General features: G+C 37.3%; 1 protein-coding gene across 9 annotated transcripts in view; it reads right to left on the reverse strand.

The window, feature by feature from the left end:
• Positions 1–427: 427 nt before the first annotated feature.
• Positions 428–24,882, reverse strand: part of PRKACB (protein kinase cAMP-activated catalytic subunit beta) — a 142,831-nt gene continuing 118,376 nt past the window's right edge. For 8 of the 9 annotated variants that reach the window (XM_059881732.1, XM_005204373.5, XM_010803369.4 and 5 more), the window contains 2 exons: positions 15,057–15,221; positions 428–3,677 (listed from right to left, as the gene is read on the reverse strand). In XM_059881732.1, coding sequence (XP_059737715.1) covers positions 3,552–3,677; positions 15,057–15,221 — 291 coding nt within the window. In that variant the 3' untranslated portion in view covers positions 428–3,551. 9 annotated transcript variants of the gene reach the window in all.

The raw sequence follows: 24,882 nt of genomic DNA on the forward strand, positions 1-24,882 counted from the left end.
GTATTTCTTGAGGTAAATGACAACTGTAGTAATACACATTAATTAATCTGGCTGAAACCAGAAGAGGTAATGGTGAAGCTCAAAAACACCTCTAAAGGAAAAAAATATATAAATTCATAGTTCATTATTACCAAGTAAGGGTGAGGGCTTTTCTAGTGTTAATCTTTAGAATATGAATATTTTCAACATTATTTTATGAGTAATATAGACTAACAGTATTAGGAAAAAGGAGAAACACTTTAGAGACTATGGAATAAGTCTAGTAGTTTCTCAGTGAACACCCAGTTAGAATAGGCTAGTGGCCATTTGACCCTTTATTGCTCTGTTCTCACCCAAATACATAAGAACTAGGAATCCATAAGCATCTGAAGTATACACAGAAAATAAATCAGGAAATAAGGGTACTAAATAGAATCCAAGACTCAAATTGTTCTATCCTTTTAAGATACTTTAATTTTGCAGTTATTAATTAAAAAACACAGTTGTTTTCAGCATTTCCTAGCTACAGGAGTGCATAGGAAATTCCATTCTAAATAAAGAAGTAATTAATGAAATAACAACACACCTTAACATTTTACATTGATAGGTTACAGTTTACAAGGTGCTTTCACATACATTATTTCATTTGATTCTTCAACAAGCAGAAAAAACAGTAGGAAAGAAAAATGATTTTTTTAGGTTTACAATGAGTATTTTCAGGCCAATGGGCACTCACCACAGGAACATATCAGAACAAGACAGCAATGCCCACAAGCCACAATATCATTTTGGTAGGTTGACAGTTTGATATCAATTGGATAATTAGCATCAGTGAAGGAGGAAGGAATCAGAACAGACATGAGGTTCTCATGATATTCAAAGAACTGTAAGAACACTGCAAGAATTAAGGAGAAGAAAGATGCCCTAGAATATCGGCTTACTGAGACTTACTTCAAAGCATGTTATCCCCTCAGAATGTCAAAAATCATCAAACATGGGGAAGTTAGAAGGGACCTTAGAAACTGCCTAATGGAACGTGTCCATTTCACAGATAAGAGAACTGAGGCCAAGATCACTGCTGACAGTGACAGACAAGGCTCGACACTCAGATGCCTTGACTTTCAGTCTATGGCTCCTTTCCTGACAATGTCATCTCCTTACTATGTCTTCTGTTTCAAATAATGTAATCTGAGATTAAATACTGATTCATTCCACTTATTTCTTATTCAAGTTTTTATCTTATTTTTGGCTAAATTGTGGCTGAAACTGGGAGTTTTATATAATTCTAAGATATTCTAATTCAGTGTATTTGAGTGGTTGGAAACAGACTCCCTTGATGGATTGGGACAAAGCTTGCTCATATCTTTCAAATGGAAGTTCAATGGAATGGCTAACTAGCCCTCAAAACCAATGCATGCCTACGGGTCATCCACCCAGGCAGATTTTATAGCAAATTTGTGCCAGGTAACAGTAATTCAATGATTTTCTTTTTGTTTTTTTAAGAATTCACAGAAATCTTTTTAATTACTGAAAACTAAAAATGTAATAATCAAATCGTCACCCCATGATTTACTAAAATTATGTAATAATTTTACAATAATATACAACATAGGTACCATAGCATTTATAGCATACATATTGAATACATGATCAGCATGTTCTTGGGTCTAAATGAAATACAAAAAACCTAAATTATTTTATACAAATGATGTTTTAGATTTATTAACATGATATTTATTACATAAAATTTGCTACAGCAAAGTATTTCATATTTTCCTTGCACATTTTAAATATAAGTGGGCCAACAAATCAGCATCAGCTTTAGGTGACATGACCATGCAGAAACACTCGACAGCCAAAGACGTACAGACTGATGCAGAGAACATCTCAGACACATTTCTTCAGCATCTTCAAAGGGTTTACAAAGGTGTGGTACACATGAAAAGAAGTAGAATCGGTGACCTACCTGCCCTGATAATGAAGCAGAGTGTTTATATACATTAAGATCAATCTGATTAAACACAACCCATCTTATATGCATGTAAATTGATCATAAAAATGAACACAGTTTATTTTCAACTATTTTGGTGTGTTGTTTTAAGATAGGTCACTGACACACAGAGATAAAACCAGACAGGAAATTTAAAAGCAAAGAAAAAAAAAATTTTAAAAATTGAGTTAAGCCATGGATTCTCAACAAACAGTGAACGAAATGGGCAAAAATGCTTGAAATTTCCACATGATAGCAATGTTATTAAGTCAGCTGGCAAAAAAATATTCATAAAAAAACAAATACTAAAATTGTATTTGCATGATCATAATTCCATTTACTGAAAGAAGCTAGAAATTATGACATATCTAAAAATACCACACCTCAAAATTAAAATACAATTGTGGCAGTTTTGTCCCCTTTCCTCACTGCCGAGGCACAGGACGAAAGCTGAAGTTGCAGCAGCGCCTCTATCTCAGGCTGACACATACAGTACACCAGCATAATCACCTGGCAACAAATTTTGTTCTTAACTGTGACAAAGCAAAGCAAAGCAAAACAAACAAAATACCTCTAAACAAAAGTGCCTCTGTATCATTTACAAGAATCCAGCCATTTGTTTGGCTTAGATGAGTATTTGTTCACATCAATGTTCTTTTTAGTTCATTTCTCTTCCTTTAAAAAGTTTACAATGGGGACTTTTTGAGAAACTTAAAAATTTGTCACTTTCATTAGTCATGTTCTATTAAAATACTGTCTAAAATCCTTATGGAAAGTTAAAGTTTATAAATCTTAGACCTCTTCTCTTGATACCTACATAAGTGCTGGTACCAAGTGAGAGAATCTGGATGATTATGATCCATGTTATTAGTTTTTCCTGCAAATGAGACTGTCACACTGCACAGGTTGGTCACGTATTTACTCAAGGGGAGGATGACAGAAAAGGCAGTGAAGTGACACAGAGCTTCTGATCTGTATGAATCCAAACTGCTGGGTCTAGCTACTCTGCATTAGTGAGTTCTAGGAAAGTTAATGTTTTATTTGTGTAAATATCCTTGGTGAAAAGACATTCTATCTTTAAAAACTGTCCAGCGTTTTGGCAAAAACTGAGTATGAGCTATTCAAAGTAAAAATAATTATTAGAAAGCATATCCTCAAGCAACTGACCAACACAAATATTGGTTAAGAGTTACTAAAAGCAACATTTATCCTTCCCTTCCAAGTCACATAGCCATAACACTGCCCATTTGAAACACCAAGAAAATAAAATGAGCACTATTTGCAGAAAAATTAATGGAAATGAAACAGGACGGAATGGATGTGGAAGAAGAGAAGAATGACGAACCAAAGGGAAGCAGGAGAGTGTCTAGTTCTGTGTTATGGCACAGACAATGCTTGCTTAGCGGTGCCTTGTTACAGAGGTGGATGCAGAGTGCACACACGGATGACGGGAATAGAGACCTCACTCAGTCGCTGGAATGAAGGAACTCGGTAACTGCTTTGACAAGGAGGGTCTCGGCTCTACCTTATCTCTTAACAGAGTGCAAAGACTGAGTGTGAGCTCCGATGTCATCTTGTTGCTCTAAAATTCACAAAATTCTTTCCCACATTTTTCTGTTACAGAGACACGGATATCTTCTTCTTCATAGTCATCAAAGTTGCTGGTATCTCCAGAGCCTCTGAACTTTGGTATGAATGGAGCTTCAACCTATAATTGAGAAACAGAGAAAAGAAGAGTGATACTATGATTTATTATAAGAAATACATATATATATTTGGTCTTAGTGTCAGTTCTTGGCACAAGCTCCTAAAGCCTTTGGATCTCCTGAGTTGAGCATGGCAAAGGTGTCTTTTTTTATGTTAATGAGGTGTCTTTGGGAAAGCCTATAGGTAACTTAAGTAGGGTGGCTGGTTGCCAGGGTACCCAACACTGTGATTAGAAGGTTGGAACTTTCAGTTTACTACCTGACCTGGGGAAGGAGTACATCAAGGTTGTATATTGTCACCCTATTTATTTAACTTATATGCAAAGTACATCATGCAAAATGCCATGCTGGATGAAGCACAAGCTAGAATCAAGATTGCTGGGAGAAATATCAACAACCTCAGATATGCAGATGACACAACCGTTATGGCAGAAAGTGAAGAGGAACTAAAGAGCCTCTTGATGAAGATGAAAGAGGAGAGTGAAAAAGCTGGCTTAAACTCAACATTCAGAAAACTAAGATCATGGTATCTGGTCCCATCACTTCATGGCAAGTAGATGGGGGAAACAATGGAAACAGTGACAGACTTTATTTTCTTGGGCTCCAAAATCACTGTGGACGGTGACTGCAACCATGAAATTAAAAGACGCTTGCTCCTTGGAAGAAAAGCTATGACAAACCTGGATAGCGTATGAAAAAGCAGACATTACTTTGATGACATAGGTCCATCTAGTCAAAGCTATGGTTTTTCCAGCAGTCATGTATTGATGTGAGAGCTGGACCATAAAGAAGGCTGAGTGCTGAAGAATTGATTCTTTCAAACTGGGGTGCTGGAGAAGGCTCTTGAGAGTCCCTTGGACAGCAAGGAAATCAAACCAGTTAATCCTAGAGGAAATCAGTCCTGAATATTCATTGGAAGGACTGATGCTGAAGCTGAAGCTCCAATACTTTGGCTACCTGATGCGAAGAGCCAACTCATTGGAAAAGACCTTGATGATGGGAAAAACTGAAGGCAGGAGGTGAAGGGGATGACAGATGATGAGATGGTTGGATGGCTTTACCAACTCAATGGACAGTAATTTGAGCAAACTCCGGGAGATAGTGAAGGACAGGGAAGCCTGGCGTGTTGCAGCCCTTGGGGTCGTAAAGAGTTGGTTGGACAGGACTGAGTGACTAAAACCACAACCTGATCTGAGGGAAGAGGGACTGGAGATTGAGTTCAATTAGACTCTCCTGGTGGCTCAGTGGTAAACAATTTGTCTGCCAATACATGAGACACAGGAGACACCAGTTCAATCCCTGGGTTGAAAGGATCCACTAGAGGAGGAAATGGCAACCCATTCCAGTGTTCTTGCCTGGGAAATCCCATGGACAGAGGAGTCTGGAGGACTGTAGTCCTTGGGGTAGCAAAGAGTCAGACATGACTGAGCAACTGAACACTCACACCAAAGGGCAGTAATTGAGTCAATCATGCCTATATAATGAGGTCTTCATGAAACCCCAAAAGGAAAGCGTTTGGATTTTGGAGAGCTTCTGGGGTGGTGAACCAGTGGGGACTTGGGGAGAATGGCATTCCTGGACAGAGCACGAAACTAGGATCCCCTTTCTACACACCTTGTCCTAGGCCTCTCTCCCATCTGGCTATTATTGAGTTACACCGTTTATAATAAACTGGTCACCCAGTAAACAACTTTTCTCAGTTCTGTGAGCCAGTTTAGCAAATTAATTGAACCCCAAGGTTTTGGGGGAATCTTGATCTATAGCTTGTTAGTTAGAAGCACAAACTGGACTTGCAGTTGGTATCTCCAGACAGGAAGTGTCAGAAGTGTTAGTTGCTTGGTTGCATGGAAAAACAGGAAAAAGAAAGGCCTGAGAATTTCCAAACACTAACGAAAATAAATTCTTATTATTACTAATGCAGTGGCAATCTTTAAATGCCTTTAAGTCCCTAAATGATAAGAACATTAAAAGAAGAAACTAACTATAGGTTTGCTGTTAATCTTAACATTTTCATTCAAAATATGGTACAGGCCAACAAACTTGAGATTTCTAGGATAATTCACTGCTGCCATCAAAATGCTGGTACTTAAGGTTACAGAGGATGAGATGGTTGGATGGCATCACCGACTTGATGGATGTGAGTTTGAGCAAGCTCTGGGAGTTGGTGATGGACAGGGAGGCCTGGCATATTGTGGTTCATGGGGTCACAAAGAGTTGGACACAACTGAGCAACTGAACCGAATTGAAAGTTACAGAACTCTAGTTTTCCTTTATCAGTTTCTTATTTCTGAAGTCTATTTTTCTATCCTCCTTTCCTTAATTCCTTCCTGTTTATTTTTTTTTTATTCCCAAGATTATTTTGTTTAAAATATCTGGCTATCAAACTTTCTGGGAAATTTGAAAAAAAAGTCTTTTAGAATTACAAAAGTGTTAAATTCTGAACATTTTTCTCTTTGGATCCTAAAAATAAAATGTCTTTCCATTATTTAAAATAAGTCTTTATAAAGATTATGTTGTGTGTTAAATATGTCTGAGGAAAAGATTTTAAAAGCTGAAAAAATAACATCACAGTTTACACAGCATCTATAATGTTTATAAATAATTATATGCATGTGGTTTCATTTCTTTCTCAAAATAACACCATGAGAGAGGCAGGGCAGGTAGCCTTATTCCCATTTTACAGATTATAAAACAGAAAGTTGATCAAGTTCATATGACTAGTAAGTAGCTAAAGTAGGTTTCAAATTCATAAGTCTTCACTTTTAGTCCAGAGCTGTTTCTAATATTTATACCAGTGATTTTCAATGAGTTTTGATTAATATGCCTTTACATCTTTTACCTGATTTGCCTCTTGAGAAATCTGTATGCAGGTCAGGAAGCAACAGTTAGAACTGGACATGGAACAACAGACTGGTTCCAAATAGGAAAAGGAGTACATCAAGGCTGTATATTGTCACCCTGCTTATTTAACTTATATTCAGAGTACATCATGAGAAACACTGGACTGGAAGAAGCACAAGCTGGAATCAAGATTGCCGGGAGAAATATCAGTAACCTCAGATATGCAGATGACACCACCCTTATGGCAGAAAGTGAAGAGGAACTCAAAAGCCTCTTGATGAAAGTGAAAGAGGAGAGTGAAAAAGTTGGCTTAAAGCTCAACATTCAGAAAATGAAGATCATGGCATCTGGTCCCACCACTTCATGGGAAATAGATGTGGAAACGGTGGAAACAGTGTCAGACTTTATTTTTTTGGGCTCCAAAATCACTGTGGACGGTGACTGCAGCCATGAAATTAAAAGATGCTTACTCCTTGGAAGGAAAGTTATGACCAACCTAGATAGCATATTCAAAAGCAGACACATTACTTTGCCAACAGAGGTTCGTCTAGTCAAGGCTATGGTTTTTCCTGTGGTCATGTATGGATGTGAGAGTTGGACTGTGAAGAAGGCTGAGTGCCGAAGAATTGATGCTTTTGAACTGTGGTGTTGGAGAAGACTCTTGAGAGCCCCTTGGACTGCAAGGAGATCCAGCCCGTCCATTCTGAAGGAGATCAGCCCTGGGATTTCTTTGGAAGGAATGATGCTAAAGCTTAAACTCCAGTACTCTGGCCACCTCATGCGAAGAGTTGACTCATTGGAAAAGACTCTGATGCTGGGAGGGATTGGGGGCAGGAGGAGAAGGGGACAACAGAGGATGAGATGGCTGGATGGCATCACTGACTCGATGGACGTGAGTCTGGGTGAACTCCGGGAGTTGGTGATGGACAGGGAGGCCTGGCGTGCTGCGATTCATGGGGTCACAAAGAGTCGGACATAACTGAGCGACTGAACTGAACTGAACATCTTTGAGTATATATCACCAATAAATATACAGTTTTTTATTTATAAATAATTTACACACATGGCTAAATTATTACAAGATACACACAAACAAGACATCTAAAAAAATAAGGTAAAAAATAAGTAGGAATGGGAAGTCTAACTGGTTGCCTTGTGTGCCCTGTATGGGGGCCTGCAGGTCTGCACCACACAGAAGAATGAGCTAAGCAGACAGTCGCTTCATGTCTAGCCAGGCAGTAATTTAGGATCACACCTACTGAGACAATCATCTCTAGAAAATGACTGTACAGTATGAGCTGTCCAGGCCATTTTCTTCCATTTCTGTCTTTCTGCCAGATGACTTTGACTATTTGTTGTTCATGAGCACTTGGTCAAAGTCTACAGACTATGAAAACTATTCAAATTTACTATTATTTTTGTACTTATCTACATACTTATCACTGACATGATACTAAAACAAATGGCTATTTTAAAGTACTGAATTATTTCTATTTGTAAATTATTCAGAGATTCCCAAGTTCATTTCTGTTAATCATCAAGATTTACTATTAATCAATTTGCCCAATACAATAACAAGTTATACTGTGCTACTTCTCAGCAGATAGGCTGTTTAACCTAGATTCATCATTTGGATGAGCAGTAGCAGTTCTACCCCTTTTAAGAGTAATTGTTTAAAATACATGGTATGTATAGAATAGTAAATATTGGCTAAGTAACAGAAATGTTTATTTCTAAATATAAGTTTTAAAATAGTCAAAATACATCATAAATTTTTAGAATATTAATAAGGACAAACCTCAAGGAAATTTAATTAATTCATCTAAATATAGCATTAATAATACTATAACATAAAGATAATATAGCGATAATTACAAAGGTATATAAATGAGTTTATAGGAAAATATAAAATTCTAAAATTAACTCAATAAGAGGCAAAATTTGAAGAGGCCAATATCCACAGAATTAATTTGTTTTCATTTCCAAGGTATAAATATAATTCCTATCTTTCTTAAATTTCCCAAAGGAAGATGGAAAATTTCCAACTTAATTTTATGAATCTATATAATTTCAACTCCAGAAAAACAAAAACTATAGGTTGATAAAATTTAAGACTACGGAAGTAAAAATCCTAAATAAAGCTTTAGCAAATTAATTTCAGGCAGATATTAAGATAATAATACCCTATGATTAAAGGATATTCATTTCAGGAATGTTAGGATATCTCACTAATATAACTCTTTATACTAACATGTCAAAGAAGATAAAATACAATATACTGGCACTCAAGGATATTTCCTTAACCTGATCAAGAATACTTATCCAAGACAAATGGCTAATATCATATCTGGTGGTAAAGCATAAAAAGCATTCCCATTCAAAAGAGAACAAGATAAGACTGTTCAACAGGCCCACTATTTTGAAATATTGTTCTAGACATTCTAGCATATAACAAAATGGAAATAAAAGATATTAAAAAGAAGACAAATGACACCTCTACCCACTGTGATGATCTTCCAGTAAAATCTAAGGAAATCAATAACAGAATTTACTTAGTAAGGTGGCCAATCATAATAAACATAGAAATGTTTTCTCCCCCATACTCTTAATGGGAAAGAAACATACTCACAGTAACAACCAAAATATAAATTTAAGGAAAAACTTTGAGAAAGAAATTGGACTTGTATGAAGAGGTTTCTAAAACCTTACCAAATAACAGAAAATGTTTGAATAACTGCAAAATATAATATGTTCATTATGAAGAATTTTTAAGATTTTGGTTTTCTTCTAATTAATACACGTAATCCCAATTAAGATCCCCCAATACAAAATAAATCTTTGGGAAGACCAACAAAACAAAGGAATTACTGCTTATTGGGTACAGAGTTTCAGTTCTGCAGGAGGACGTTCTGGAGATGGATGGCAGTGATGGTGGCACAATAGTATGAATGTACTTAATGTCCCTGAACAGAACACTTACATTTGGTTAGCATATTGAATTTTATGTTATGTGTACTTTACTACAATAAAACTGGAGAAAACTGAAATATGTATTTTTCATAAATATTTATAAAAATTCCACATATTAAATATATAAGTATCTTGAAAATTGAAAAAAATCACATTATAAACCTACATAAAATGATGTGGTGGTTCCCTGATGGCTCAATGAGTAAAGCATCTTCCTGCAATGCAAGAGCTGCAGAAGACTCAGGTTTGATCCCTGGGTAGGGAAGATCCCCTGGAGGTGGGAATGGCAATCCACTCCAGTGTGCCTAAAAAGTCCCATGGACAGAGGAGCTTAGCAGGCTACATAGTTCACGGGGTTGCAAAGAGTTGGACATGACTATGTATGCATGCACAGTCTGAAGTTGAGGGGAAAGTGAAGGCCTGAAGGATGCAGATTTACTATTGAAGGTGGTTACTAAAGTCATGGGAATGGACTGTAGTGAGGAAAAGTACAGAAATAAAAGGAAGAAATATGCCAACTGTTGACAGTGGTACTGTCTGAATGATGGAATTATGATGATTTAAAATCTATTTACTTAACAAATTACCTCATGACAACTGTATGAAACACACCTCAACCAGCAAGAAAAATAGAGCCAATCTATTTACTTTTTCTCTCCAAACTACCTTCTTTTGCATTCTCTACTTTAACCTAAATGTTGAGGATGAGAAATCTGATGCTTTAAAGTAGTTAAGTAATTTCCTTGAGCTCTCACTCCTAATGGTTGGCTGATTTGGGATTCAAATCAATGTCTACATAACCCCAGAGTTCACGCTCACACTTTACTGCCTTCTGAGGCAGTCTGAAAAGGCAAAATGATAGGATACTGAAAGAGGAACGCCCCAGGTCGGTAGGTGCCCAATATGCTACTGGAGATCAGTGGAGAAATAACTCCAGAAAGACTGAAGGGATGGAGCCAAAGCAAAAACAATACCCAGTTGTGGATGTGACTGGTGATAGAAGCAAGGTCCGATGCTGTAAAGAATAATGTTGCATAGGAACCCGGAATGTTAGGTCCATGAATCAAGGCAAATTGGAAGTGGTCAAACAGGAGATGGCAAGAGTGAATGTCACATTCTAGGAATCAGCAAACTAAAATGGACTGCAATGGGTGAATTTAACTCAGATGATCATTACATCTACTACTGCAGGAATCCCTTAGAAGAAATGGAGTAGCCATCATGGTCAACAAAAGAGTCTGAAATACAGTACTTGGATGCAATCTCAAAAATGACAGAATGATCTCTGTTCGTTTCCAAGGCAAACCATTCAATATCACAGTAATCCAAGTCTATGCCCCAACCAGTAACGCTGAAGAAGCTGAAGTTGAACGGTTCTATGAAGACCTACAAGAACTTTAAGAACTAACACCCAAAAAAGATGTCCTTTTCATTATAGGGGACTGGAACGCAAAAGTAGGAAGTCAAGAAAAACCTGGGGTAACAGGCAAATTTGGCCTTGGAATACGGAATGAAGCAGGGCAAAGGCTAATAGAGTTTTGCGAAGAGAACACATTGGTCATAGCAAACACCCTCTTCCAACAACACAAGAGAAGACTCTACACATGGACATCACCAGATGGTCAACACCAAAATCAGACTGATTATATTCTTTGCAGCCAAAGATGGAGAAGCTCTATACAGTCAGCAAAAACAAGACCGGGAGCTGACTGTGGCTCAGATGATGAACTCCTTATTGCCAAATTCAGACTTAAATGGAAGAAAGTAGAGAAAACCACTAGACCATTCAGACATGACCTAAATCATCCCTTATGATTATACAGTGGAAGTTAGAAATAGATTTAAGGGACTAGATCTGATAGATAGAGTGCCTGATGAACTATGGACTGAGGTTTGGAGACAGGGATCAAGACCATCCCCATGGAAAAGAAATGCAAAAAAGCAAAATGGCCGTCTGGGCAGGCCTTACAAATAGCTGTGAAAAGAAGAGAAACGAAAAGCAAAAGAGAAAAGGAAAGATATAAACATCTGAATGCAGAGTTCCAAAGAATAGCAAGAGGAGATAAGAAAGCCTTCCTCAGTGATCAATGCAAAGAAATAGAGGAAAACAACAGAATGGGAAAGACTAGAGATCTCTTCAAGAAAATTAGAGATACCAAGGGAACATTTCATGCAAAGATGGGCTCAATAAAGGACAGAAATGGTATGGACCTAACAGAAGCAGAAGATATTAAGAAGAGGGGGCAAGAATACACAGAAGAACTGTACAAAAAAAGATCTTCACAACCAAGATAATCACGATGGTGTGATCACTCACCTAGAGCCAGACATCCTGGAATGTGCAGTCAGGTGGGCCTTATGAAGCATCACTAGGAACAAAGCTAGTGGAGGTGATGGAATTCCAGTTGAGCTATTTCAAATCCTGAAAGATGATCCTGTGAAAATGCTGCACTCAATGTGCAAGCAAATTTGGAAAACTCAGCAGTGGCCACAGGACTGGAAAAGGTCAGTTTTCATTCCAATCCCAAAGAAAGGCAATGCCAAAGAATGCTCAAACTACCGCACAATTGCACTCATCTCACACGCTAGTAAAATAATGCTCAAAATTCTCCAAGCCAGGCTTCAGCAATATGTGAATCGTGAACTTCCGGATGTTCAAGGTGGTTTTAGAAAAGGCAGAGGAACCAGAGATCAAATGGCCAACATCCGCTGGATCATTGAAAAAGCAAGAGAGTTCCAGAAAAACATCTATTTCTGCTTTTATTGACTATGCCAAAGCCTTTGACTGTGTGGATCACAATAAACGGTGGAAAATTCTGAAAGAGATGGGAATACCAGACCACCTGACCTGCCTCTTGAGAAACCTGTGTGCAGGTCAGGAAGCAACAGTTAGAACTGGACATGGAACAACAGACTGGTTTCAAATAGGAAAAGGAGTACATTAAGGCTGTATATTGTCACCCTGCTTATTTATATGCAAAGTACATCATGAGAAACGCTGGGCTGGATGAAGCACAAGCTGGAATCAAGACTGCCAGGAGAAATCTCAATAATCTCAGATATGCAGATGACACCACCCTTATGGCAGAAAGTGAAGAACTAAAGAGCCTCTTGATGAAAGTGAAGGAGGAGAGTGAAAAAGTTGACTTAAAGTTCAACATTCAGAAAACGAAGATCCCATCACTTCCGGTCCCATCACTTTATGGCAAATAGATGGGGAAAAAGTGGAAATTGTGGCTTACTTTATTTTTTTAAGCTCCAAAATTACTGCAGATGGTGACTGCAGCCATGAAATTAAAAGACACTTACTTCTTGGAAGGAAAAGTTATGACCAACCTAGACAGCATATTAAAAAGCAGAGACATTACTTTGCCAACAAAGGTTCATCTAGTCAAGGCTATGGTTTTTCCAGTAGTCATGTATGGATGTGAGAGTTGGACTGTGAAGAAAGCTGAGCGCCGAAGATTTGATGTTTTTGAACTGTGGTGTTGAGAAGACTCTTAGGAGTCCCTTGGACTGCAAGGAGTCCAACCAGTCCAACCTAAAGGAAATCAGTCCTGGGTGTTCATTGGAAGGACTGATGTTGAAGCTGAAACTCCAATACTTTGGCCACCTGATGCGAAGAGTTGACTCATTTGAAAAGACCCTGATGCTGGGAGGGATTCGGGGCAAGAGGAGAAGGGGACGACAGAGGATGAGATGGCTGGATGGCATTACCGACTCGATGGACATGAGTTGGGTAAACTCTGGGAGTTGGTGCTGGACAAGGAGGCCTGGCATACTGTGGTTCATGGGGTCGCAAACAGTCGGACACGACCGAGTGAACTGAACTGAACTGAACTGAAAGGACTAATGTGGTCCTGGAATTGGGAATTTGAAGAATCCAGAATTAAATATGTTGTTATTTAGTTGCTAAGTCCCGTCCAACTCTTTGCAAATCCAAGGAATGTAGCCCCCCAAGGTCCTTGGGATTTCCCAGGCAAGAATACTGAAGTGAGCTGCCATTTTCTTCTCCAGGGGTTGTTCCCGAGCCAGGGATTAAACCTGTGTCTTCTGTATTGACAGGTGGATTCTTTTACCACTGAGCCACCAGGGAAGCTAATATAGATGTTATTTAACAGCTCAAACAATTTAAAGCATTTAACCTTTCTAAGCTGATTTTCTTATCAGTTAATTGGGAAAAATGGCATCACCTATCCCATATAATTACTTCAAAGATTAAAATGAGACATTACAGTGTTGCTTTTATAAATTTTAGGGCACTACATTGGTGCTGGCAAATTTAGGGAAAATATGATATGTTTGTTTATTTCTGGAGGAGGAAATGGCAACCCACTCCAGTATCCTTGCCTGGGAAAATCCCATGGAGAGAGGAGACTGGAGTCCATGAGGTGGTAAAGAGCTAGACATGACAGCATGAAAGCACATTATTTATTCACTACATCTAAAATCTATTTTAAGTTGCTCTGGACTTTGTTCTTGACTATATAACACATTCAGTTGAGATAATAATGCTAACAGCAATGTTTAATGAATTTAATGGTTAAGAGATTATCTGAATCCCTCTTTGAGATACAAAGGCTGTACTGCACTCACATTGCTTTGGTCTTGCTATGTTTTTTATTTACTGAATTAAAATTTTTTTTTAAGTGTTAAAAAAATCTTTTATAAGAATATAAATTAGAAAAATGACTATTTACAATTAGAGCATTTACATTTTTTTTCCCAAGGAAATTCACTCATATGGCTTGCTTCATGGCATTATTAGATATGGCAAATTTCAGAGACATTAGATGTTTTGCTTTTATAGGAAAAGAAAAAGAAAAAATTAACATATTCAAGATGAAAACACTTCATTCATATAAATTATCTTTAACTGGGCATTTAAGAAGGAAAAGGAGAGATAAAGGTAATTCAGCATAACAAAAGTTTTCTTAAATGTCTCAATTTATCCCAAAGGTAAAGTAATGATGATTGAAAAATATCTTAATGAATCCAACAATTAAATGTTATTAAATCTGGCTGTGTACTTCTGGGTAGGTGGATATATTTGTTTACATATTGTCTTACTACTGTGACTTTACATCAGCTTTGAAGTGCAGATTATTAGGACACTAATATGTACTTGCCATGGCATATGAAAAGTAAAAGGTATGGGTAGGAAAAATTTGACAAGGAAAATATTTCCAAATGATCATACAGACTATACACTTTCCCTTCTATCAAGGAGAAAACTCATTTAAGTTGTGAGCTCTAAGGTTCTTTGTGGTTTAGTTGCTAAGTCATATCTGACTCTTTTGCAACCCCAATGGACTGTACTTGGCCAATCTCCTTTATCCATGGGATTTCCCAGGCAAGAACATTGGAGTGGACTGTCTCCTGCATTAGCAGGCATATTCTTTACCACTGAGCCACCAAGGAAGTCCTATAAAAGTTCTTTAAGTCCTACATAAGATTAATTCAAAAGGTAAAAAATATTAAAACTTTGTGCTAAGTTGAAGATACCTCTACTACATATAATTTAAGTAGTAACTTAAAAAGCTTTTAAATTAAAGAAAGAACAGGCTCACCTTTCTCTGGTAAATAGCAATCCAGTCTGTTGTGGCAAACCACTTGTGAGTTTTTATGTCACTCACACCATTCTTTAGATTTCCAAACCGCTTTGTTAAGTCTACCTGCAGCAGGTTCCTTAGAAGGTCCTTGAGATCTGAACTGAAGTGAGAAGGGAATCGAACCTGCAAAACAGACCATGTGGTAAGACACGCATTCTAAGATTCAAGATACTTCTGAAAGGTATTTTTTTTAATGTGATAGATCATTATATAAACAAAAATATGTAGTGATGACTTTCAAATACTTTTAACTACATACTTCAGTCTCCATAGTAGTCCTTAAAAAAGGTAATTATTTAAGTGAATGAATTAAAACTGTTCTTTTAAGATCTTGCTTTGTTCATAAACTTTGGAGCTACTGTTGATGTGGCAAAGAATGGGACATGACTGAGTGACTTTTACCTTCACTCCAGAAAAATGGACCCCTCTTCAGAAAAATGTGCATAATTACAGAACTTTTCCAGAAATGTCAGAAGGTTTACCCATCTTCAAGAGAGACCCCTTGGATCCCATATTATAAACTTTTGTCTTAGAAACAAATTTAAACTTGTAATTTAAATAGAAAAAGCAGCATATGAAAGATATCAGTATGCACATTTTTTAAAGAGATGATCAAAAAAGCAGTCTAAAAATGATGATAAAAACCCACACTGCCTTTCATAGCATAGGAAACCACTTTTCTTTCACTAGTGGGTGACTTTTAAGCATAATTCTGCTATTATGCAATAGTACAAAAATGATTTAGGTTGGTTTAAAAGCAGTTTCCACTTTCTATATTGTGAAGATTTTATAATTAGTTGATTGGCCTCCAGCCTTAAAAACAAAGAAAAAAACTCCAAATAAGTGAAGATGTTATAAATCAGGTAATCAATAAAATAAAGTGCCAGTCATTGGAGACCTAGGCCTACTTTCTGTTTTGTTTAAACACTCTTCTCCTCTAACTCTCTATTCCGACCTAACTCCCAGTTCTCACCCTATTATTAATATGAGTACTGAAAAATTAAAATGGGTACTATTAAGGGATGATTTTAGAATGAATAGCTATACCTATGCCTCCTTACTATTTTCTTTCATTATTACCTTTTCTCCATTGTCCTATGGATCTGTGTTCACTCATTTCCACTGCTCTTTTCCCCATCAAACACACACATATGTATGCATATAGCTACCTGTGTGTGAGCACGTGCACTTTCATTTTAATCCCATTTTCCTGTTGTGTGCCCAATTTCATGCTCCCACCTTCACTAAACACAAACACCATTGTCTGGATTATCAGGGCCTTAACTTCAAACTGACCATAAATTTTGAAGAAATGCTTTAAAGGGTTAATAGATACATTTCTGAACCTGCATTCTTTCTTTGGTTCTCTACAAGTGCCAGCAGCCCCTATAACGTGCACTGTGTATCATGACATTACCTCAGGTGATCTTCACCATGCACTCACTCATTTAACTATGCTGCAGTATTCGTGCATGTATGTCTCACCCAGCCTGTGAACTTCCGGAGGGAAGATACTGTGTCATTTTTGTGTTTGTAGTTCCAGGATTTATTAGATCACTTTAAGTAAGACAGTTCACCCATCTGACAATAGTGTATTGAGTACCTACTATGTGCTAGGTACTATTCTAGGTGCTGGATGCACAACAGTGAACGAAAACAAGTCTCTGATTTCTTGGCACTTATATCCTAATCCAATATGACATTCTTGATGAATACAGTATTACCTATATTCTATTAATAAATACAGAGAGACTAAGATTCAGAGATATTATATGCCTTACCCAATCATCACACCAGAAAGCAGCAGAACTAGACTAGAAACGTAGTCTTACAAATCCCAGCTCCATGCATTTTACTCTTTATTACACTCCAAATGTATAGAACTTCTTACTTTATTATATTCTGACTTTGAAAAAGTTCAATGTGCTCGACACAGATTCTTACGTTCTCAAAACAGAAGTTAAAAGAGGATGCAGAGCTAGAAATTTATGGCAACACTAGGTTCATCATCATAGTCTTCTGACTGCCACTCACAGCTATTCTGTAAACAAACGTTTCTCAAAGTGTGGTTCCAGGGATCACTTTCATCTACTAGGAAGCAGAAGATAACAATGCAGATTCCTGGGGCTTACTTCAAAGGTGATAATGGTACTGGCCTGAAAATCTGAGCTTCTGTCTCTAAACAATTCATCTATATGTGAAAGCTTGGGAAACACTATTTGCAATGCTATTTACTACATTAAGGAGAAGTTTTTGTTTTTTTTTCTGCTAGTGACAGATTAAAAAACAATTTTAGTATAAATAATAAACTAAAATCACCATCATAACAGAGGAAAACTAGTACTTGTGTCAAGTAACCAAAGACTATTTGAAAGTTGAAGGTTTGGCATCAACTCATAGTAGTGACTAAAAAACCTCATTTTTGCAAAGCTTGTATTAGTACAGATTATAAGAGGTTATATGTTAAAAAAAAAAAAAAAAGACATGTGAACTACCACCCTCTCTAGTTCCTACTTTTGACACAATGGCTTATTAGAAGTTGGGCACTGTGCCAAACACTTTACATGCACTGGCTCATAAAATCCAAACTATAACATCTAAGTATGATTGCCCTCATTTTATACCTGATGTAATTAAGACCTACAGGGATTAAGCAATTTGCTCAAGATTACAGAGCTAGTAAGTGGCAGAGCTATAATAGCAAACCAGGACTCTGACTTAAGGGTATATACTTTAACTTCAGGTTACTGTCAGGAACCTTATAGAAGACTGAAATTTTATCTTAAAAAATATCTGCACATTTCTTTATCCTACTTGGAGTAAAAACTAGAGAATACAAGGTATTCAAAGACACCCCATCCACCTGAAAAATACCACAATTATTTATAAAATGATTATATTCTAATTTTGTTTAGATTCTTAAGAAATACCTTATTTGAAGTAGACATCTTCATTTAGAATAGAGGTTTCATGAACTGTTCAATGTAATGTGTCAGTTATTCTCCCCTTCATGATGTTCAGAATGGTAGATAGTGATGTACTACAAATAAATCTTTTGAATTCAGGTAATATGCAATGAAGTGAAAAAAGAATACAGACACCTAAATAAAACAGTTCCTTACTTGGAATGCAAATACAGTGATGGTTCTGAATTAGTTAATGAGTATGTTTATTCGTTTAATCCTCAGAACAGTGTTTCTCAAGTGGGAAGTAGTGGTAGGGGGTTGTGATGATAGATATTAGAATCATTTGGGAAACTGAAATTCTATACGTGTCCTCCTCACTTCCACATCACACCTTCTTTTCCCCCAGAGATTATGATAGGTAGCCCACACTCCCACAGTAAGCCATATTAATGATGGGTATCTGTCATATCCTTTACATGAGTTTGGGTAGGCTCTGGGAGTTGGTGATAGACAGGGAGGCCTGGCATGCTGCGGTTCATGGGGTCGCAAAGAGTCGGACACGACTGAGAGACTGAACTGAACTGAACTGACTGATGCTTTAAATGGAAGAATTTTATTTATAGTATGTTAACCTGGAAACACCAAAGACTTCTATAATGAGAAAAATGATGAACTCTTCCTTCAAAACTGTATCAAATTCTGATATGCATTGTTTCTTTGCTGCTGCTGCTGCTGCTGCTGCTGCTATGTTGCTTTAGTCGTGTCTGACTCTGTGCAACTCCAAAGACGGCAGCCCACCAGGCTCCCCCGTCCCTGGGATTCTCCAGGCAAGAACACTGGAGTGGGTTGCCATTTTCTTCTCCAATGCGCGAAAGTGAAAAGTGAAAGTGAAGTCGCTCAGTCGTGTCTGACTCTTAGCAACCCCATGGACTGCAGCCAACCATGCTCCTCCACCCATGGGATTTTCCAGGCAAGAGTACTGGAGTGAGGTGCCATTGCCTTCTCTGATTGTTTCTTTAACTATTATCAATTCTAACATATGTAGATATAGAAAGTAAAATCAGAATTCTAGAATACTGCAGCTAGAGGGAGTTTAATTTAGTCTAAAGCTTCATTTTAAAGATAAGGAAACTTTTTTTAAAAAGAAATAAAAATAAGGAACCTGAGCTCCAGTGAGACTATCAACTCAGTTTCATTGTTGGGAGAATAACTTGATTCTCTTCACTCCTACATCTTTCTTCAGGCCAGGATAGCACAAAATATGTGATAGGGCAAAAAATGTGAAAGCAGCTGTAAAAAGCTAGATTTGGAAAAGAGACAGTTTAACCCCATTAAACCGGTGGATCTAAGTGGTAAGGTTATTGGAAACTGGGATCATTTAACATGAAAGAGGGCTTTGTGCAGTATGTGCTCCCTAAAGTGTTTACTGGATGTTTATCCTCTAATATTTCCTGCTTAGGATTCTTTTTCAACCTTTAGAGACCAAGTTATTTCTGAGTTTCCTAATGATATATTCTTAAGAATAAATCTACTTCTGCAGTGAGGTGTACACACATAAGCTTTCAATATATGATGTGCATGAAAATCATCTGAAATAATTTAAAAATATATATATATAATTGGAATATACAGAAGACCAACTGAACTGGTATCTCTGAGAGTGGGCATCTATTTCATGAAAGCTTCATGAAGGCAGAGGCTGCAACTGATTTGCTATTATCTAGCACTGCTCATATACTATGAGCTTAATAAATATCTAACAAATGCATGGACTTAAATTCAATAAACACTGATTCAATACCATCTATATGCTAGGCACAGATGTGCTTGGGGTATAGTAGAAAAACCAAAGTAAGACAAAGATTCCTGCCTCCACAGTGTTCACTTCTAGTGAGAAAGAAACTTAGCAACAAACATGACCTTCTAAAAATGTTGTCATCCATCATTCCTGGCAAAACCTTTCTTTGTAAGGTTTTTAATTTTTTACTCTGAACAAAATGGGGGTCACTGCAAGGTTCTGAAAGGAGTAACAAGATCTGACAATGTTTTTTAAAGAACCACTCTAGTGACTCAAAAGAGAGCAGTATCAGTGGAGGTGGTAAGAAGTAGCTGAATTCTGTGCATATTCTAAAGATAGAGGCAATATGGTTTTCCTATGCATCAAATACGGATTGAGAATGTCGGGGTGTTTTGGCCTGAGTAGCTGAAAGTAACTGAAAGGATGATGCTGCCATCAAATGAGATGGGAAAGATGGTGAGAGGAACAGATTTGCTAAGGAAAACAAAAATCTGTCAGTTTTAGACAGGTTGAATTTGAGATATTTATTAGACCTTTGGGCTTCCCTGGTGGCTCATACGGTAAAGCATCTGCCTGCAATGCCAGAGACCCGGGTTCGATTCCTGTGTCGGGAAGATCCCCTGGAGAAGGAAATGGCAATCCACTCCAGCACTCTTGTCTGGAAAATACCATGGACGGAGGAGCTTGATAGGCTACAGTCCACGCGGTCGCAGAGTTGGACACGACTGAGGGACTTCACTTTCACTTTTCATTAGACCTCTTAGTGGAGATCTCAGGAAGTTGGATACAAAATTATGCAACTTACGAGTCACGTATAGCTAGTATTAAGCTTCCCTGGTGGCTCAGATGGTCTGCCCGCAATGAGGGAGACCTGGGTTCGATCCCTGCATTGGGAAGATCCCCTGGAGAAGGAAATGGCAACCCACTCCAGTACTCTTGCCTGGAAAATTTCATGGATGGAGGAACCTGGTAGGCTACAGTTCACGGGGTCACAAAGAGTCAGATACGACTGAGTGACTTCACTTTCTTTCTTTATAGCCAGTATTAAAAGTTATACAGAGGATGTGCCCACCAATGAAAGATGTGCAAAAAAAGAAGATCGAGCCAAAGAGATTTAGAAGGAAAGATGAGTAGAGGGTAGTGATACATGTACATATACAGCTGATTCATGTTGTTGTACAGCAGAAACTAACACAACATTGTAAAGCAATTCAGTCAGTTCAGTTCAGTCGCTCAGTCGTGTCCGACTCTTTGCGACCCCATGAATCGCAGCATGCCAGGCCTCCCTGTACATCACCAACTCCCAGAGTTCACTCAAACTCATGTCCATTGAGTCAGTGATGCCATCCAGCTATCTCATCCTCTGTCGTCCCCTTCTCCTCCTGCCCCCAATCCCTCCCAGCATCAGGGTCTTTTCCAATGAGTCAACTCTTCGCATGAGGTGGCCAAAGCAATTATACTCCCATTAAAATAAATTTTAAAAAGAAAAAGAATGAAGATATAAATCCAAGCATTCTAGCATCCCCTTTTTAAAGAGTTTCATGAGAATTATATGTTTTTTAAGCCAATTAAAAAAAAAAGGAAACATGAGTAATTCAGAAATAAAGCCAAGATCATGAAGAGTCACTGAAGCCAAATGAAGGAGTAATGAAAAAACCACTGAACTAGATTCTATTTCTTGCTTTGCCACTAACTGGCTTTTATCTTGGAGAAGGAAATGGCAACCCACTCCAGTATTCTTGCCTAGAGAATCCTGTGGACTGAGGAGCCTGGTGGGCTGCTGTCCATAGGATTGCCCAGAGTCACACACGACTGAAGCGACTTAGCAGCAGCAGCAGCTTTTATCTTTGGGCTATTCAGAGCCCTGATTTACCTACACATAGAATAAGGGAGTTAAACTAAATAAAACGGAACATTCTTGTCACCTCAAGAATTCTACTAAGCTATTTCTTTGGTAGAAAGAATACCTGGGTTCCAATCCCAACTCTAGTTCTTTATACTTTAGGCAAACTTTTACCTTTCTGATAAGTGAGATAACCTCACTTATCTCATCCATAAAATGATAAAAGTATATTTCATCTGGCAGGTATGAAAATGAATTAGGTGACTTTTATGAAACTGCCTTTTCTTTTTCCAGCCATGCTATATGTCTTGTGAGATCTTAGTTTCCTGACCAGGAATTGAACCTGGGTCTACGGCAGTGATGGAGAAGGAAATGGCAACCCGCTCCAGGATTCTTGCCTAGGAAATCCCATGGGCAGAGGAGCCTGGTGGACTACAGTCCATGTGATCACACAGTCAGACATGACTGAGCGACTGAGTACTACGGCAGTGAAATCACCAAGTCCTACCCAGTGGACTGCCAGGGAATTCCCTATGAAACTGGCCTAGTATCTTATAGGCACTAATTCAATACATGTTTCATTTTAGAATAATATCTTAATGATCTGAAGCGGAATTTCCGATTCAAAAAAGGAACCTAGAAGTCAGCAATATTTTTCATTATGTTTCCAGACTACTCAAGGACAGAGTGTACTAGAAAAGTCATTGCAGAGTATAATAAGTTCCTCTTTTCTTCTTTTCTCATGCTCCACCTTTTAAATTTGTACAACAAATTCTCTTCTTAAGGCACTTAAATTTGATAGAGTGAGGGAGAAAATAGACAACTAAAGCATTGTTTTATAAGGACAAAATTGTGAATATAGCTGATACCTTAACTCTGTAAAATTATATTACACAATGTGTTAAAATAACTATGAAATTAAGTCTGAATTGAGCAAACAACCGAATATTTGTTCGGCTGTAACGTCAGTTATAAAGTCTTGTGCATTTTGGTTTTAGGAATAACTGTTACCTTTTAAAAATTTAAGAGGAAGTTATATCCAAGAAGAAAATCAGTGCATATTGTTATAGTATCCATCCAAACAGGATGATTTAAATTCACTCTTTTTAAATTTTAGAAACAAAGTGAGACAAAAGTCAAATTTGTCTACTTTTAGCTTAATCACAGAAATTACAAAGTTGATCTCTGATTGAAGAGGAGAAAATTTTTACTGCTATTCTTTTGCAGTTATGGAGGAAAAGACTGTTCAACTAGTAATATTTTATCCTGCATCAGGATAAAATTTACTGGGCTTAGATGACTCAAAAGAGTTTGTACACAGTCAATAATCTGTCAACTTCTGCCCACATTGCATACTGGGATATTTTAAGAAATTCTCTCTCTAAATTAGTATAGCTCTAAGAAATCTATGATCCTAGTTAAAAAATTATCTAGCAAAACTGAGCATATACATTAGTTAACTTTTCAGAACACATAACTTTTCATACATACTTTCTAGCAGATATGGTGATAAGTTCCACACTATCTCATAGGACTCAGTCTCATAGGACTGGATCCTATATACATAAAAGGAAACATCTAGGACATTAACAAAATACTTATATTAGTACCATGATTGTGGGCTCTCTGATCTGTTCTCACCTATGCAGAAACAGTGCATAGATAAAATGAATTCAGATGGTTGCATAAGGCTATTATCCACCCCATCCTCATTCCATATGCAAAACAAGTTGCAATCATTTGCCGATAGGACTCCTAAGGTAAGGACTGTCTCACAGCAGGTATTAAGAATTTTAAATGTTCACAGCAAGGTGTTAAAAAACTGCCCTGGATTTTATGGATATATTATAACTGCTTTTGTATTTTATGAAAATAACTATTGAGTACTATAAGTGTCTTTGACTATAGCCATGGCCAAATAGAAAATGGCATTTTAATTTCTCAAAAAAGTATTAGCACTGGGGCCTTCAAAAAAGTGTAGTGGTATATCTGCATATGTGTATGTTATTTAGGAATATACAGAAAAGAGATAATATAGCAGGCTTGAGACTGCTACCCTTGAGGAAGGCCTGTCGGCAAGTTTGGCCCTTGGCAGGTATCTGGGAATTGGAATGGTCACAGTTCAAGAAACTGAAAAGAAATTTCCCTAAGTGACACAAGTGGCTCACTACACCTAGATTTACTACAAATGATATGGCTTATGCTGAACATTTGCTTTTGTTGTGGGAATCTCAGATTCTGGTATGTGCCAGATAGAAGATGTATATGTGATTCCAATAAAATCCTTGAGCCTTGAGTCTTTACTGTACTTCCCTGGTAGACAACATTTTATCCATGTTGCCAAAATTCATTGCTGGAGAAATAAAGTTTGCCTTCTGACCCCTTTGGGCAAGGACTCTTGAAAGTTTATGCTGGTTTCCTCTGGACATTACCATAAATGCCTTTTTCCTTTGCTGATTTCACTTTATAAACTTTCTTGTAAGATACCTTACAATGAAGGTACTTATTACAATGTAAGATATTCATTCCCTGAATATCCCTATATGATGAACTTTGTGAATCTTCCTAGTGAATCACCTAATCTGGGGGTTGTCTTGGGGACCCTAGACACAAAAGGGAATAGTCATTTGGCTGCTAATCAACCATATTTCACTTCATGTGAATGTGGATGGCCCTTTAGGAAAAAAAATTAACCAATTCTTTCGGTTATTCTGTGTATACCTAGGTTTATAAGTTGATATTTTGTATAGTGTTTTCTTGTACATATTTGGTGGTCATTAAAAATGGAATCATACTTTAGGAGCTAAGAATTTTTTTTTAATTACATAAATAAAAAATTCTTGGTTTTCACACAGCTATTACTCGCTTGCTACCTCATTTGCAAATATCATTTTTCAGTAGTGTCAACTTTTGCATTTCTAAGAGTAATGAAGCCAGATAGAGTTGCTGTGGAAACCATCACTGATTCTTGTTATAGAGTATATGGCACTGAGGTATTAAATTTAAAGACTATATACAGAAACTCAGCATATGTATTGCTAGGATGAGGCATAGTCAATGTGGGAATTATAAGAGTTTTCTGTTAACTAGGCATTTCTAAACCTGAATCTTAATACTGTATGAATAATTTGACATTTAAATACCACCTGCTCTGTTTTTTATTAAAGGCAAAATATGTGTAGGAGAGAATCTAACAAGCTGATTGATCATCCTTCTGTACATTGAAAAATATTAGTT

The sequence above is a fragment of the Bos taurus genome, chromosome 3 (assembly GCF_002263795.3).
Source record: "Bos taurus isolate L1 Dominette 01449 registration number 42190680 breed Hereford chromosome 3, ARS-UCD2.0, whole genome shotgun sequence".
NCBI lineage: Eukaryota > Metazoa > Chordata > Mammalia > Artiodactyla > Bovidae > Bos > Bos taurus.